Source organism: Lagopus leucura, unplaced genomic scaffold (assembly GCF_019238085.1).
Source record: "Lagopus leucura isolate 7727_CA_CO unplaced genomic scaffold, USGS_WTPT01 Super-Scaffold_100037, whole genome shotgun sequence".
NCBI lineage: Eukaryota > Metazoa > Chordata > Aves > Galliformes > Phasianidae > Lagopus > Lagopus leucura.
The window spans coordinates 652994-670642 of NW_024962286.1; the positions used below are offsets into that span (position 1 = coordinate 652994).

At 41.7% G+C, this 17649-nt stretch overlaps 1 protein-coding gene and 1 long non-coding RNA gene across 3 annotated transcripts in view; one reads left to right on the plus strand and one right to left on the minus strand.

Moving 5' to 3' along the window:
- Positions 1-10157: 10157 nt before the first annotated feature.
- Positions 10158-15142, minus strand: LOC122186482 (guanylin-like). Its single transcript, XM_042883212.1, has 3 exons — positions 14762-15142; positions 11866-12055; positions 10158-11134 (listed from the first exon to the last, which is right to left on the minus strand). Exons 1-3 carry the CDS (start codon positions 14834-14836, stop codon positions 11067-11069), a joined length of 333 nt encoding a protein of 110 aa, XP_042739146.1. The 5' UTR covers positions 14837-15142; the 3' UTR covers positions 10158-11066.
- Positions 15143-15662: 520 nt separating this feature from the next.
- LOC122186483 overlaps positions 15663-17649 on the plus strand; it is a 28982-nt gene continuing 26995 nt past the window's right edge. The window contains exon 1 of one of the 2 annotated variants that reach the window (XR_006181136.1): positions 15663-15959. This is a non-coding gene — a long non-coding RNA (uncharacterized LOC122186483). The remainder of the gene's footprint in view (positions 15960-17649) is intronic. The other variant, XR_006181137.1, reaches the window with a different exon arrangement.

Genomic DNA, 17649 nt, shown 5'->3' on the forward strand with positions numbered 1-17649 from the left:
TTAAGGCTGGAAAAGAGCTCTAAGATCATCAAGTCCAACAAGTCAGCCCACACAAACCATGCCCACTCATGGAATCATTACGGTTGAAAAGATCTCCAAGATTATCCAGTCCAGCCATCAACCCACCATCATCATTAATGATGAATCAATGAGAAAAGCTTTTACATGGCAGACATAGTGAACCCTTGGGTTTTCTGAAAAAGTTGTGGCCCTCCCTTTCTTGTAGGGATTTAAGAATAAGTTTTAGACACGTACTTGTCACAAATGATTCAGAAAGAGTTGCTTCTGCTTTGGAAGACAAATGTAGATCTGTAGCTCACTTAAATCTGTGCAGATCAATAGGTGGGTGAACTATTCTGGTTTCATAAGGGCAAATCCTTCTCGAAGACAGCGTGCATCCTGGTAACCCTTGCATTTCTCTGTTTCTCCCCTTTCATTCCTAATGCAGTGGATCAAGTTATAAGATACAGTGATAGAACTGCGTATTTCTAAAGAGATCTCCAAAGTCATACCGATGGATCTATGTGTCTGGTTATCTGGTTCCACGCTGATGTTTAACCTCCCCGTAAACATCCCTCCCTTAAGCTTTAGGAAGCTTTAGATGACCTTTAAAGGTCTCTTCCCACTCCAACCATTCTGTGATCCTATGCTATTGCCTGACTGGGTGCAGCAAGCAGCCTTTGCCCACATCACCCCATAAAGCTTCACATAAAGGAGAATGTGTTGCTATGCGGCTCTGTGTGGATGCTTGCCAGTTTTGAGCTTCAGGTGATCAGCCAGCCTCAGGAAACAGGATCTGTAATTACCTCTGCTTTACACTGAGAAAACATTATTTGTGCCATAAATTCTTTGAGGTAGGGCTTGTATCTCTTGGATTTTATTTAATCCCAACAATGCTGATGCTTAACAAACAGAAATTGGCTTCACTTGTGTTTAAGCACTAATCTGTCCAGTTTCCCTTCAAATCCAGCTATCTTCTGACATCCTGTACTCACAAATATCACATGCCAGATGCTTCCTTAATGAAACCCTGGTCCCTAACTGATTTAACTGCTGTTTATGTAAGATCATCCCCTCTTATCCTCTTATCCATCTTTTTTCTCCGCACGTTTATTCCTCTCCAAACCACCAAACATCCTACAGTAAGTTTAATGAGATCCCGATATTCTCTTCCTTTGCATCCCATAACATGTCCCATACCTTAATTAGAAAAAGAAGGGGAAATTTTACCCAGTAGTTACTTTCTCTCTCTCAAGGTAGTCATTAGCTCATTCTCTTTACCAAGTCACCAGTTGTGGAGGAGATGCATAAAATGAAGCATCTTCTGTTAAAGTCATGATGTGTTCATCTCACATTTTTATAAAACCAACTTTCTTACACCGTTGTTCCATTTTTCCTATGTTTGCTGCAAAATGACACCATTTTGAGTCAAATGTGTGAAAAAATAAATGAATGGCTTTCTGCAGAGTTTGGGTTGGTCTGCCAATCATTTCACCTTTACAGTGACTTGGGGGTACATTTGCATTCTTTCAAATAAGCATTCTTGGATGAAGTAAAACCAACATCCTGTCATATGCAAAGACTCTGAAAAAAGCAAGGAATGCAGCCTGGAAGGTGTGGCATGCACAGAGTTTCAACAAAATGTTATTTGAAAGTCAAGGTCATAATTATAAGGTCCTATATGAAAAGTCACATTCAGTATTCTCACCCAGTTTTTGTGGTTACAAACAGATTGACAGACAAGTCCATGAAGGATACAACTCAAAGCTGAATCCTTGACAAGGCAAGACAATACATAAATTGTTTCTTGAGCAAAACCAACTCTATCATGAGTAAATAACAGATAAAACATGGGATGAACCCTATTCAAGGCTGGAGGGCTAATTAAAACTAGAGGAAACTGGGTGTGCAGCTACCTCAGTGAATATCAGCCATGTATTCTGCTGGAGATGATCATTTACAGTGACACTGCAGACCAACTTTCATGCAGGTGCAATGAATGAGGAAATCAGTTAGTTGCCATTGTTTAACATTGACATCATCTCCTCTTCAAAGCTCCTCGTCTACCTAAATGTGCAGAAATTTCATCGCTCTAAATCTTCAATTGGGTCAACTTTCTTTGGAATTACAAATGGGACCCTAAGTTCAAAAAGGACAAATGTGTATAAATGGACAATGAGAGACAGTAAGAATGTGTCTTTAGGAGGTCAGGCCAAAAAGATGGCATGTTATTAAAACTACCAAGCTCTTTTGAGTCTCTTTCCTTGATATTCATTCCCTTCTGCAGTGCCAAACGTTTTACTTGATCTGAAGGTATGTGCCTGAATACTTCTATTTGTTAAGGGAGGGGTAGCACCTATGTACATGGTTGACCAAAGTGTCAGGCTGCAGCACTCCATTGGCTCCTTCCAAACTTCCCCAGGTGGTAAGCACTCCCTACATAAATCCCATCAGAACTAAATGAAAAAGCATGGTCTCTTTTCCAGGTACAGGAAAAACAAGAAAATCAAGAGTAGACAGCCTGGATTAACCTAGAGGAGGACAAGTTTGACCAACCTGATGAGCTTCTGTAATGAAATGTCCAGCTTGTTGGATGAAGAGGAAGCAGAGTACATTGTCTTCTTGGATTTCAACAAGGTGTATTCTGTTCTCTAGAAGATCCTCTTATAGGAACTGTTGGTGTATGGACTGGAAGAGGGTGAAATCTGCTTGAATGGCCGGGCCCAGATGTCAGTGGGTAAGTCTAGATGGAGTATGAATGAGTTTACCTTGAGATCAACCCATGCATTACCTGGGTTGGAGTTGGACATCCATCACTAGACATCTACAGAAATCAGTTGCCTGGGCTAAAGGAACTCAATCAAAGTCAAACATGGGTGCCTACACACAAAGATACACCAAGCTGCAGTCTGGACATTATTTAAAGCAGATGAATGCCAAAAGAAGTGCCTGGAATCGGTCCATCTCCTCATCCACAGGAACAGGGGCGATGAAAAGATGCTGAGCTGATCAAATTATATCTCAATATAGATGGATATATCTCTATAGAGATAGAAAACAAATGAACAAACAAAAAATTTCTTGGATCATCAAATCTGATTCCAGTGTCTGGAAATAAAATATCCCAGCAAGAAGACAAGTGTGCTGAATGTGTTTCTCAGATTTCTGAAGAAAAAAATAGCTACAGAAAAGAACTAAGACTATTTCTATCAAGGTCTCAGACTGTAGTGGTATTTTTTTTTCCTCAGAATTCATGGCATACAAAATATTTAGTGTAAATTCTCTTCTTCTATGTATATAATTGGTTTTATAGACTTTTTATTGCCCATAAACTAAACCACGTCATCACTGGTGCTCTATTTCACCTTCGTTAAAATATTACCCAAAGGACAGCCACACCTTTGTGTGTTCAGTTTTTGCTGAACACTCATTTTGGGTCCTTTCATTCACATGATTGCTAGGAGTGAGAACACAACCTAGATTATCCCTAGGCCAATATCACCAAAATTGCTTGAAATTGTTTCGCATCTTGCCAAACATAAATACTTGACATTGAAATGTCCTTTACTCAGCAAAAATTTCGTTTTGAAACAGAAAAAAATAATAATAATAAAAATAATAAAAAATAGGAGACAAGTCACAAATCCACCCATATTAAACAAAAAGATTTAAGAAATTCCTTTCTGCCTTCAAATTTTTGAGTACTCTGGAATTAAGGAAATGCTTTTACCAGAAAGATAACATTTTCTCTTTCATTTCCCTCAAATTTTGCCTGGATTTGACAAAAATAAAGACTTCAGGGGAAAAAGTTGAAGACTTTCTGAAATGTAGGAAGAACAAGTGCAAACATGGACAAGACAGTGTCCTTGGTGGGAAGGTGATGAAAAGGGGAACAGACAGATACAAAATGTCATGAGAGAATGGGTACAGGAATGAGACTTGAGGCTAAAGTGTTTGGGAACTGGGAAACAAATGATGGGATTATATTTTGAATAGGATCTAAGATGTTCAGATAAGAACACTGGCAGTTAGAACTAGAGGAAAGACAAATACAATGGAAAATATGTAGAAAGTCTAAGCTAGGGGGAGATAATGAAGGGAAGGGAAGGGAAGGGAAGGGAAGGGAAGGGAAGGGAAGGGAAGGGAAGGGAAGGGAAGGGAAGGGAAGGGAAGGGAAGGGAAGGGAAGGGAAGGGAAGGGAAGGGAATCAGACAACAACCTATTCTCAGAATTTTGAGTTTGTGCAAGATTAGGAGCAGAAGTGAGAAAGCAAATCACATTAGCACTAAGAGAGTCTAGGGGCAGAAATTAAAGTAAATGAGTAAAGAAAGCTGAGACGAGCACACTGCTGCATCAGAAGGGAAGGATACAAGGGACAACAAAATGAACAACCAATGAATTTTAGGAATGGAGGAATACAGAATGGAGTGTCTGGAGAACGGTGCAGAAAATTGGAAGAGTCGAGCAAAGTCATGAGGAAGGTATTAGAAAGCTGGGGAAAAAGAGGAAGTCGTGTTTTGGGAAAACTGACACTAAAGTCTTTGCACACCGAAACAGTGAGAAAAGGGAAAATCCCAGGGTAATAAAGATTCCTGACTATTGCAGGGTCACAGGTGGACATAATAATGCTGATTTACAGAGTAATAAAATGACAAAGGGCGTCAGAGCCAGTGAGTATAAAGTGATGAACATAGGGAAGGGCAATCATGCAGCAAGTCTCTGAACCAACCAGTGCTTTAAGACAACACTGGAATTACGTCGTTTACTAAATATGTCATCTCAGTACTCAAAGGCTGGGAAAAAACATTAGTGTGAAAAAAGTTACTAGTGAAGGAGTGGAGGACTCAGAAAGAATGTAATTGTACCACTGCATAAATTTCATAGAATTACAGAATCACAGAATGGCCTGGGTTGAAAAGCACAACAAAGCTCATCCAGTTCCAACCCCCTGCTGTGTGCAGGGTCACCAACCAGCAGCCCAGGCTGCCCAGAGCCACATCCAGCCTGGCCCTGAATGCCTGCAGGGATGGAGCATCCACAGCCTCCTTGGGCAACCTGTTGCAGTGTGAAATTTAGAGAACATTATCCTGGATACTATCCACTATCCAGGATCCTTTCACTATCCAGGATCCTATCACTATCCAGTTCCTTTCAATTGCCTATACCCTGAATTTGTCTCAAGCTCTCATTAATATAATAAGCAATAGGAAATTTTCAGTAACCAGCAGAAGAGCAGAAAGTTCCTATTTACTTTTTTTTAAAACTGTGAAATCTGCATCACCACACTGGGCTGCTCAAATAGCACAAACACAGTTGGGTGGAACGTGTCCTAACGAAAAAGATGTATATTTGCATTGCCTGATGTGGACACTGTCTGTTATGCTTACCACCAATACCTATAGATTATCCCAAATAGCACAAAAAAAGATGTCACAAAAAATCTATTATCATGTTGCCTAATTTCCTGTCTGAGGCACAGGAAAATTCTGATGCAAAAAACAAAACCCTCAACTTTGTGGCATTCACTTTGATTTGGCTTGCATGGAAATCCAGTGGTGACAGCTAGCAAAATCTGGAAATTGCTGCAGTCCTACCCTGTCCAGAATGCCTGCTGGTGGTGTATTTCAGCAGCCTGACATCTATTTGTCATCAACCACACACTGGAATGCATATTAAATAAGAGAATGTGCCCAAAAAGGATAAAGGACAAAGAATGTCTGCATTCAGTGACAATTATTAACATAGTATTGCATCAATATTCATGTTATGTTCTTCTATAAGTCCAGTCTGCAGTACGTTGTGCATACTTATTACAGCCATGTATAAATATGATGCCTTTCTTTAACAAAAGCCCCGAGCCAAGAGTTGATTGAAGATAAGGGGAGAAAGATATCAACATCAGGCTGACATCTACACTATCATTAGTGATTAAACATTAATAGAAAATGCCTGCAGATGATCCATTCTTTCAAACAGAAGAGCCTGGAGATGTCAGATGTAGTCACACTGGACTGCTCTGAGGAGATACATTCCGACAACTTGATTCCTCAGCTGCAAGGGGTGATTAAATGGTCCTGTAAGGAATAGGCTGATCTCCACAATTTGTCCAGAATGATAGCTGTTACTGAACAAAGAGAGGGAGATGGAGGAGGGCGCACACTCCTATTATCTTAGCAGTATGCATGAGTGGGGAAGAAATCTGCAGGAACAAATCCAAGCTGTATTTATCAGCTGCAGACTTTGAAATCCACTCCTTAATCTCCTGTGACCTTCTGGCCTTGAAAAAAACCCTGTACAAAAGTTAACATACAATAACACACTCTTATTATGCTTAGATAATAAAAGCATAATTGCTTATTGAATTTCAAAACGCTTCTATTCAGCTGACTTTACCAGATTTCAGAATCACAGAATCATTTAGGCTGGGATTTGCAAGCCCAATCCCAACCCACCACCACCATGACCACGTCCCTCAGTGCCACATCTCCGCAGTTCTTGAACACCTCCAGGGATGGTGACTCCACCACCTCTCTGGGCAGCATGCCCCAAAGCATCACCACTCTTTCTGAGAAGAAATTGTCTCTAATATCCAACCTGAACCTCCCTTGGCACAATTTAATGCCAGAAAAGGGTTTCTTTCATGTGTCATATTCCCTTCCCTGAGGAGATGATATTTATTGCTGTAATTTGAGCATTCTAATGAGGAACATTTCAATAAGTCACTCATTCAACTGGAAAAAAAGGGAGATGAAGATAGTTCTCAGTTCTCACTGTGAAGGGATTTTAGATTGAGATAGTTTCTACATGACTACATGTGTTTAATTCACTCACCTTTTGCTCTAGGCTAGATAGAAGCAAATCATTAAATAATTTAAATCATTACAATCACAAACTTAACTACAATTGTTAAGAATGGATTCCTCCAAGATCACATCTGTCCTCCTCCCCAGTGCCTGGAGATTATGCCTTGGGAAGTTCAAGGAATCACAGAGTCATCAAGGTTGAAAAAGATCTCTAGGATCACCAAGCCCAGCTGCAGTTCTAGTGGATCTCCCAAGCTGCCCAAGTCAGCAGCAATGGGCAATTTCATATTCTATGTTTTTACTGCCCCTTAGGTACATCATTGTAGATTTGGTGCCATATGCACAACACACTGTCCATCATGCAAAACTCCTGCATTATATCCTTGCACACTGCTAACTGTGGTTATGAAGCTTTGGTTTGACTCCTTATTTGAGTTCCCAGTTTCAGGATCTCACATAATGGAGCTGTTTTCTTGGGAAGGACATTCAAACTGCATAATACCCCTGTTCTCCCCTTCTAACTTAACTTCCCGGCTTAAGCTGGGATAAAGTTAGCTTTCTTTGTAGTGGATGGTATGATGTTGTGTCTGGGATTTAGGAATGTTGCTAACACACCAATGTCTTCGTTGTCTCAGAACAACAGAATCAAGGACATTTCAGCTTCTTGTATTGTCCTGCCAGTGAGAAGGCTGGGGGGACACAAGACACTGGGAGGGGACAGAATAGCAGGGGGTTGAAATTTGATGATCACTGTGGTCCTTTCTAACCCAGGGCATTCTATGATTCTATGATTTTCCACACCATAAGAGATCATGAAGAATTGCAAAGCTGGAAAGAGATGGACAAGGACACAGGTGAGCAGGTGGTGAGCAATTGCATTGTGCATCATTTATTTTTAAATATATATGTGTGTTCACATATATATATTTATCATTATAATTATTTTCCCTTCATTTTCTATCATAGTAAATTGGCTTTATCTCAGCCTACAAATTTTACCATTCCTTTCTTCAGTTATCTTCCCCATCCCAGTCGAAGAGGGGAGTGAACTAATGACTGTGCAGTGCTTAGCTGCCTGCTGGGTTAAACAACAAAAACTGCCCTCAGAGGCTGTTCAGCAAGCATATGGCTCAGCAGATGACCTATGTTACACCCCTCCTGATTCATTAGGTTCCCATTTTCAGCAACAGGCTCCAAAAGTATTTGGACTGCAACTCCTTTCAGCATTAAACATGGTTCCGTAACCCCAAGCCTGGAAGAGTACTTGAAATATTGAACACACAATAAGTATTTACAATACCAGAGGAAGCATATGGTGGATCACATCTTAACCTGTGAGGTTCCATTTGAAAAGCACTAATTGGAAACAAAAATACTCCACTTCTCACAGCCAAATGAAAGGCAGAAGTAATCTGACAGAAAATTAACTGTGTCATAACAATGCAAATCGTTACTTTTAACTTCAGATAAAGAACATCTGTTTATTATTCATTCAAGAAAACTCAGTCAATGGAACACAATGATTATTTGTAATTTTTATCACATTGTAAATAGGAGGCAGGAAATGAAAGGGCAGTGTAGTCCATAAATGATAGCAGGTGGCAATCCTGACCATCAAAGAAAATGATGCATTGTAAAGCTCAGTTTATCTTGCCTCTTAGGAAAACAGAGGACCATTTATTAGAAGAAAAGGAAGAATTTACAAGAGCTTAGAGGTGTTTCTGACTCACTGTAACAATCAGAGCCTGCTACGTGTCACACAGTTGTCTTCTGAACTCTTTAATATAGCCAAAGTAAATAGCTGCATGAACGACCTTCTGAGAAGGAAATTATAGGAATATATATGACATGGTGACACTGGATACACAGGAAGCAGCCAAACAAATGAAGACTTTTATGAATCTGCGTGAGCCATCTAAGTAACTTTAAACTGCTGATGCACCACCTCTCCAGTTTGCAATGTAGTATTGTGCATCGTTGGCCTTGAAGAGGTTTCAGTAGTCTGACAACTAAAAGTCAGAGTCTGATCTAATTTTCTTGAGACACTCACTTGTGTAATCCTTACTGCTAAGAATTGGCTGAATTAGGCTAAGTTTCACTAGCAGGTCAAGAGAAGTGCTTCTTCCACTCTACTCATTGTTGGCGAGTCCACATCTGAAGTGCTGGGTCCAATTCTGAGCTCCCCAGTACATGAGAGACATGGACACACTGGAAGGGGATCAAAGACCGGAGCATTTCTCCTGTGACGAGAGTTTAAGAGAGCTGGGACTGTTCAGCCTGGAGGAGGCTCAGTAGGAATGTCCTCTAAATACCTGATGAGTGGACAGAAAGAAGATGGAGCCAGATTCTTTTCCTTGGTGCCCAGTGACAAGCTAAAGGGCAATGGGCAAAAACTGAAACACAGGAGCATCAAGAAACACCTCTCCACTGTGCAGGCGATGGAGCAGTAGAACATGTTGCTCAATTAAGTGGCAGAGTCTCCCTCCTTGGAGATCTTCTGGAGATTTCTGGATATGGTCTTGGGCAACTATTCTACACTGTCCAACATGAGCACAGCTCTTGAACCACATGACTTCCAGAGGTCTTTTCCAACCTCAACTACTCTGTGATTATCAGGTTAGCAAGTCAGCGTGGTGTTATAAAGGATGTGAGGTTTGTGAGTCACTGGGAGAACTTTTTCAAGCTCTCCAGTCTGGCCCTCTGACCCAGCGTGAACACTAGGAGAGTATCAGTAGGGTGATCTCGGTTCTGTTCTTTTTGCCAATTAGTCTTCATTTCAAAATGCATAATCTGCCCTCTCCACCTGAGCCATACCAAGCTGCTGTACTAAGAGTTAATGATTCCTCAAGTCAATTCTAAGAGAAAATGCAAAGTGGCTTTTCTATATCCAAAGACATGACTTTAATTTCAAAATAAGACCAAGAACTGTTTTGAGTCAGGAAATGCAGTTTCCCAGAGGTGCCAATTTCAAGGCAGCAGTAAGATGCTTAGTGTGGGACTCTTTTTGGCATTCACTCTTGGATGTTTTTGTTCTGGAGTACTCAACAGTCTTGAAACAGACACACAGCACTGACATTCCTATGAGAACATAGTTGCTGAGTTGAGGCCCCAAAATATAAAAAATGGAGGCTTAACAGTTGAAAAGGAATAATTTTAAAATTCCAAAGCAGTTATATATTACTATTACTATAAGGACCACAAACTGAATAGCAAATTATTTTAAGGTTAACAAGTTATCTTTTACTCTAGTGGACATTCAGACATGGAAGAACTTATATAGGAGATAAGGAAGTAGGTAGACCATCAAAGAAAGAGAAAAAGCCAAAACCAAACAAAACAACAAAATTGTCTCTAACCTTTATTTCATGTACAGTAGCATACAAACATCAGTAGACCCCATCTTCACAAACTGCCACTCAAAAATAAAAACAAGGCAATGATTTCCTTTCAAAGTGATTCCAGCATTGCAGCTTGGATTTCCTTTTTCCTAAACAGAGCTTAACGAACATCTGCCAAAAGAAGGGAACTTCTGTACAACCATGAGCAAAAGATTACTAGCTCCTGTGCTCTTCTACATCTGTTCAGTAAATTGGCATTAAATATTAGCACAAGTAACAGATGGAGAATTTCCCAGCTATTAAAGCGTTGCTAAACACTTATGACTTGTCCCCAAGTTATATGCTACAGCTCTGTTACAATCAAACACATACCATGTCCAGACCTACAGGCACAGACATTCATCCAACCAACTGGAGAGCTTGAGCTGGAAAAGATTACAACCCTATGCTGCTTAGGTGTATATGTGTAATGGAAGCCAGATCACATGGAGATTTACATATTAAAAGGCTAGAGGAGACTACTCAGTTTGACCCATTGTGCTCCAATCCAGACAGATTAATGGAAATTGAAACATCGAGTCCAGGATATTTTCACTCCAGTCAACCACAACACAGCTCACATAGACAGATGCACAACTCAGGCATGGCTCAAGGCAAGACAACGCTCAGTGTGAGCCTCTTTCTTCATGGTTCTTCAGCTTCTCACATGAAGTTTGGTCTTCCTGTTACCAGAACTGCATTGCTGGTATTATGTGATCTCACTACTTCAAAATTACCCTTAGTATGTCTACATGAGCTAACAGCTTCAGTTTGACTGTGGTGAAGACGAAGCCTAAATAGTGATTTGTGAGGGTATGTGATCTTGCAATACAAATGCACAAACTTCCTAGCTTGGCACACTGTTTTTGGAGTGTTTCATCCTTATTCAAAAGCAACCAGAGCAGGCAGCATTGGCACAGATTTCACACAAATCAGCTTCACCGGCAATCAAGTCTGTTAGGGAGAAAAGAGACTGTTTTAGTGACAAGGCAAAGGAATTTATTGGAGAGCAGAGCCTTAAACCATGTGGTGAAAGACTTCTTTCTGTTACTGTTCCATAATTTTTTGTGTACACTGAAGTTATTACTGATACAAGAAAAACTAGTTTTTGAGAAAATTAAGTATTTAAATCAAATCTGAACTCACTGGGGAAAGAAGCGGAAGATATGGAGGCAAGAAAACAACAGGACATATTATGAGCGGGTGACAAGGATGTGGCCTTAGATCCTCTGAAGTGGCTTGCAGAACCACAACCTCAGTTATATTGGTGCTACTTCTTCCTGAGTTTTCCATGGCATTGGTAAACACAACATAATAAATAGATAAAAAGTAGATACTGTAGGAGCCTATTCAAGAATATGTGCCTTGGAGACAGGTAATGCCAAAGGCTGATTCACTTCACCTACATCTCACACTTCTTTTAAGGAACCTGGAAATACATCTCCAATAGGAGGAAGCCTTTTCATGTCTACAACAGACTGATCTGTACAGGTTACAGCTAAGCACTATAGGAGTGTCCTGGTGGGCCCACAGCTGTTGTACCCTTGCAGAAGGGGTGGCAGCATGGACTTCCAGCTGCCTCAGAAGCGACACAACAGTAATTACACTTCTTTGGCTGCTACTATTTCAATGTTTGAGGTTGAAAGGTGTGATAAAAAGGAAACTATGCAACATGAACTACATACACAGCCTCTCGAAAATCATAGGTGCATCTTCCCTTTTACACACAGGTTGGAAAACCTCAGGGAGATCTTTATCTTCACATAGAGAATACCCAGCCTTATAAACCACCATGCGAGGGTTAATGACTCTGTTCTCATCCATAAGCTCCTTTAGCTTCTTCACAGATTCAAGGGAGAATGTCAAGTCGCCATCCTACATAGACAGAAAAGGAAAAAACAGATATGAGAGAGTCAGACTTCAGGCAAATGCATTCCCTTTTGACTGAACTCTGCTAAACTGTGACCCTTCCCCAAAAAACTGTACTATAGGGAAAAACGATACTATAACAGTGAGCCTCCATAGCCAGGGTTTTGTTTAAGCATCATAGTGAATGGAGGCAGAATTAGTACATCTTTCACTCCTGTGAGGGAGACTCCTAACATCTAGTGTAGGAAGATAAGGGCTGGGACTCTTCAGTCTAGGAAACAAACGATTGGACAATACGTGGTAGAGATTTACAACACCATGAGTTGAATGGATGTGAATGGGGATTTATTTTGTTCACTCTTTCTTGTAATATACCAGCACAGAACTTTGAATCTTGGCGCTCAAGTGCAATGCTCAAAACACAGAAGAGGATGAATCCCATCACCACAAGACGTGGTGAGCATGAATCTACGATTTGCCCACACAATGGAGCACAAATGACTGAGAACTGCTAAATGTGGCACTTCTAACTGAAAGATCACACCAAGGCTTTGGGAGACCAGAAGATTATTCTGGAAAGGTTTGCTCCATGCTTGAAATTGTTAGACCCCACGCATTAATGTCAATTTCCTCCCAGTTTCAAGTGAATCACACTGTTGAGATAATAAACTTAAACTGCAAGTCTAGTAATTGTTTAAGGTAAGTACATAAATGTCCACAGAAGTCTGAAGAGAATTAAATAGTCAGAAGGATGATCAAGTAACACCTAAATAGTCATAGAAATAAAGCGGATTGAGTCTGCTATTATTGCCATTAATCTCAAAGTCTCATTAGCTTGATGTTGAATTGTGTGGGTGTCTTTGGGCGGTGGTGGTGCTTAAAGAAGAATAAATGAGCTTCTGTGTACATGCATTTATTTAACAAAGTAAAACTATTTTCTACTTCTGATCAATTTGTGACTTTTCTCAAAATAATTTATCAGAATGGATGCCTGTGAAAAATGTACTATTCCACCAAAGACACAATTCTAAATTCATCTATTGGTTGGAGACTCTAAAAGCATGAAACAGAAACAAAAAAGACAGGATTTCCACCAGCACAGTTCCAGAGAAACCAGAAACAATTGAAGTGAGCTTCATTTGGTCTTTTGCGCATTGGATTTCTCCTACTTATTATCACTTCACAGTAGGAATGAACCCTGAGACGTGTTTATGTCCTGGTGACAAATCAGACCCACAAACAAACCACCCAAAAAACCAAAAATACCACCACCATCTCAGACAAGAAAGGTGTGCTAGAGAGAACACAACATGAGCAGCATCTTCCCTCCAAGGTGAAAATGCATGCTGTTCTACTGAACTGACAGATTTTACCACAATCCCTCTCTACTTTTTTCCAGTTTTGCACACTTTGCAAACCAAGAGAGTGTCCAGATAGTGATATTCAGCCCTTAGGAACACTCTACGAAGTCAAACGAACCTCCCTTGCAGCTCTCAGAACATTTTGTTAAATTAATAACCCCTGTGACTTACTTATTACAGAAGAGGGAAGAAAAGTCTTGGGAAGAATTTCAGAAAGCAAGTTTATAAAGCAACTTTGTTCAGTGAGTAATTAGTCAGATCCTAAGGGAAATCAAGCAATCCAAGTCAAAGGAGCGCATCACACACAGCACACTGCACGTTTTTCAGGTCTTATCAAAGGCAGAGAAAATATGAATTTAGTGATTAATGAGATAAGCATTCCAACTACAAATAGGAACTAAAACTTCAGAACTGAATACTTTGCTACCCACCCAGAAGATGTTCTCAGCTATTTTCTGTAGTCTCAAGTGGAAAATTGTTGCTTTACCCTTCTCCTTCCCCCTGTGAAATAGTAAACTATCTGTTCTGTCTGGGGACTCTTGGTGTTAATGAATGGTTGGGAAGAAAAGAGGAGGTGAAACCTGCACAAGGATGGGATCTTTTCACTCCTTGGAAACCTACTAAGCACACATGAAAAGAGTCAATTATTGTTTAAGAAATATTTGCCCTCTTGGAACACCAGGGAAATTATTTACACTGTAATCAAAATGAAATCTCCCAAACTACTCCTAAGGATCAGCACAGACAAATCTAACATACTCTTGTGTACAGACAGAAGTGCTGACACCTTCCTACCTGCTTCCACAGTGCATGTAATGCCAATCATAGGTTCTGTGTACTCTGGAGTATTTGGTATTAGTCTCCTCTATCACACAATCATAGAGTCATTAGCGTTGGAAAAGACCACTAAGATCATCCCATCCAACCATCAACTCATCCCCACCATCAGTACACTAACATTCCTTTAATATCACCACAACCCATCAATATTCCTTCAGATCAAACCAGTCATTTCTTTCACCTTATTTTTATATGTGACACATTTGTAGGCTCTATCACATAAGTTTGCAGGTCATTTTCATAAAGAACTTCATGCTTAGAAACAAGCAGAACACTTTCTCCCCAGTTCATGTAACTTCATAACCTATGGAGTTCTCTAGAAGAGTTTTATGTTACAAACACCTGAACCATTTTACAGAGAGAAAGACTAAACCACGGGGAGATGATGTCAGAGCAAAGCAAAAATCCAGCTTTATCAATTCAGAGCAAGACTCCTATCTTACTTACACCTCTTCACATCAGTACATCACTGAGCTTGCAATACCAACAAGATAACCAGCAGAAAACTCACCTGGACATAGACTGCCTGGGAGCTGTGCACCAGCAAAAGAAGTGCAAGGACTGTGAAGGACAGCAAGCCTCTCATAGTACCTGCAAAGAACAGCCTCTTCTAACCTGAATATCTTTTCTCCTGTTTTGGTATTACACTGCCTTTTCTTTGTGTCTCTCAGGTTTTCTCTTAGTACTCAGACTGTCCAGTTGTCTATCTCCACACGAGAAGCTTTATAAAGCCTTTACACAGCATTTCCTTGGTAATTCATTAATCTAAACTCCTTATTGACATACAATAAACTCACAGTGGACTACCAGTTATCAGCTCCTTGGCTGAGGATGCCAGTCACACCCCTCTTTATGACACTCTCCCACTTTCAGAAATTGACCATGTATGTATGCAAAACATTTGCCTACAACCAATAAATAGCTCAAACACGACACCTGAAACCAAGCCTCTATGTAGGGAATGTACTCAGCTTTCTACCCACCTTTCTGGGGCCTTCAGTCTTACCCAGAAACATAGGAGTAGCATGAGGATGGCAAAGAATCAACGCATCTCGCTCTCACATGAGGATACTGTTGAGTGAACACAAAGAGTGAACTGCTAAGTTATGCCCACCAAGAGCAGGTCCTGATATCCAACTCCCACCCTTTCTCCCTAGCATGATGGTTTACAGCCATCAACTTCAGCATCCCAACAATGTTCATCCCACCAAGTTCCAATGGCTGCCAGCTCCTCCCGTTTGTAACTCATTATGTGTGCCTTCGTGCAGGGGCATTTCACTTGGGCCCCTGACTGCCTATTTGCCTCTTCATGCAATTCAGCTCCTTTAGACACATACAGCCTGCAAGCCTCAAAGTCAATCCCCATACAACCCCGCAGTTCAGGTGTGCGCATGCGCGATAGCGCCGAGCTCTCGCTGCCAGCTGGATTGCACAAAGTACGCAGCGCTACTTCCGCGTTTCCGCGCGCATGCGTGGTATCGCATGGAGGACCTAATACTACAGAGCCTGGCAGCGCAGAGCGGCTTAAAAAGGAGCAACTCGATTTCCGGGAGATGCGGTGGGGCGCGCAGATCTCACACAGCGCTGCGCCAATGGCGGGGCCGCTGGGAGATTCCAACCGGTGCGTTCCCGCGGCTCGGTAGGGAGTGCCAAATGGGAAAGAGTGACGGATAGGTGGGAGAGAAACAGCGAGAGCTGAAGGAAGGGAGGTGAGGTCTCGTCTATTTCATTTCGCTGCCGCCCCTAGGCGGGAACGCGCACAGGGCGCAGCCATGTTGCTCTGAGGAAGGAGCACTGCGCGTGCCCGCGTAGGGGGCGCTGACACGCATGCGCAGAGCTTTGCCTGCAGTGCTGCCTTTTACTCAGGGGGCGGCAGCAGAGAGTTGCAGTGGTGCTTGGCCTGCATGTGTGGTCTGGAGCTGCTTTCTGTGCTGTCCTAAAGGCCTCCCAGTGCCCTCTGAGACTCCTCAGAGTGCTCCCAGAGCTCCTCAGTGTGCCCCAGGGCAGCGCCTTGCGGAGAATCAGCCTTACCATCCTCTGTGCTTGCAGTGCTGCCCTACAGCAGGTGGGAGTAGGGCACACCCAGTGTCAGCGCCCGTGAGGAACACAGCTCAGAGACACATTTGTCAGAGCCTGACCCCCCTACTGCTGCAGCATCCTCACGTTTTCCTCCTGTGATGACTTCCAAAAGGTTTTCTGTCTCTTGCGCCCAGTGCTGCAGCAGCACTGGGCTGTGTAGGATCAGGAGGATTGGGTTCCTCTGTCCCCACAGAGTGAATTTGAAATCATAACCCTACGGGATTAGGTTATCTGCAGGAACATCCACCAGGGTGAGAGTCCTTCTAACCCCTTACTGCTTAGTATTCCAGACTTGTGCCATCTCCCTGCACTGAAAGTTTCAAAAGTCACCTAATAATTAAGATTAGAATTTGCCTTCAGTAGCTTCCATACAGATTATTATTATCTGGTGATAATTCAGTTCCTGAGCTGCTTTTGAATGCTTTCTGGATTCCAGTGAGCCAAATACAGCTGATGGTTTTAAGGGTATGGTTGTTTACAGAACCCCTCCTCAGTGCCAGGGGTGGTGCATCAAGCTGTGCTCTCCCAACACCTGGGAGCAGACTTCACTCTTCCTGCTCCACAATTTCATGTTTGATCAATTTATGGGACTTAGAGCTGGGAACTGTCTACAGGAACAAAACCTGCTGGATTGCAGATGTAGATAAAAGACGGCTGCTTTGTTATAATGATAATAGCAACGATCCAAATCAACACATGCCTAGCAAGGGTTAAATGATCATTCAGTCATTCATCACTACTAACCTATAATGGCCTGAGCAAGCATCACTTTCCACAGTGGATGAGAGAGCACGATGGTTTTGGTCTGTGAATCCCCTTTTGCTTTTATGTGCCTGAAGAACAGATGCTCTCAGTAAGGGGCATTCTGAACTATTTATTGTCTACAGCAATCTATTTGTTTCTGCTTAGAGAAAGAGCGTGTGGCTCTCAGGGTTCCCTGTTTCTTGGAGCTACAGATGAATAGCTAAGTTTACACAGTATGTAATCCCCAGGAGCAGTATGGTAGGGAACAAGCAGGAGAACATCTGAGAGGTGGAAGATACGATCCAAAAGAATGCCTGCTTTATACAAAGGCCTAGTGAGGGGCTGGCTAGGCTGAAGACACATCCGCTTCATAACAGAGCAATTGCATTTGCCAGACTGCTATTTCAGAGTCTGCCATACCTGTAGCTTTCTGCAGAATAATCTGTTTGTGCCAGAATTCCACTCCTGAGCCAGGAGATAATAATGAAGGAAATCAGGAAAGGTACAGTGCACAAGTCATGCATGTCGTGGGAATGTTTCCTTCTGCTTGTTTGGTGTGACAGCAGGACAGGTGGG

Bases quoted from the DNA above. Each gene is read 5' to 3' on its own strand.
- LOC122186482 (XM_042883212.1), bottom strand. From the start codon at position 14,836: ATGAGAGGCTTGCTGTCCTTCACAGTCCTTGCACTTCTTTTGCTGGTG. The intron at 12,056-14,761 runs GTGAGTTTTCTG...CTGTCTATGTAG, and splicing joins CCCAGGCAGTCTATGTCCAG to GATGGCGACTTGACATTCTC. The intron at 11,135-11,865 runs GTATGTAGTTCA...TCTCCCTAACAG, and splicing joins TATGATTTTCGAGAGGCTGT to ACTTGATTGCCGGTGAAGCT.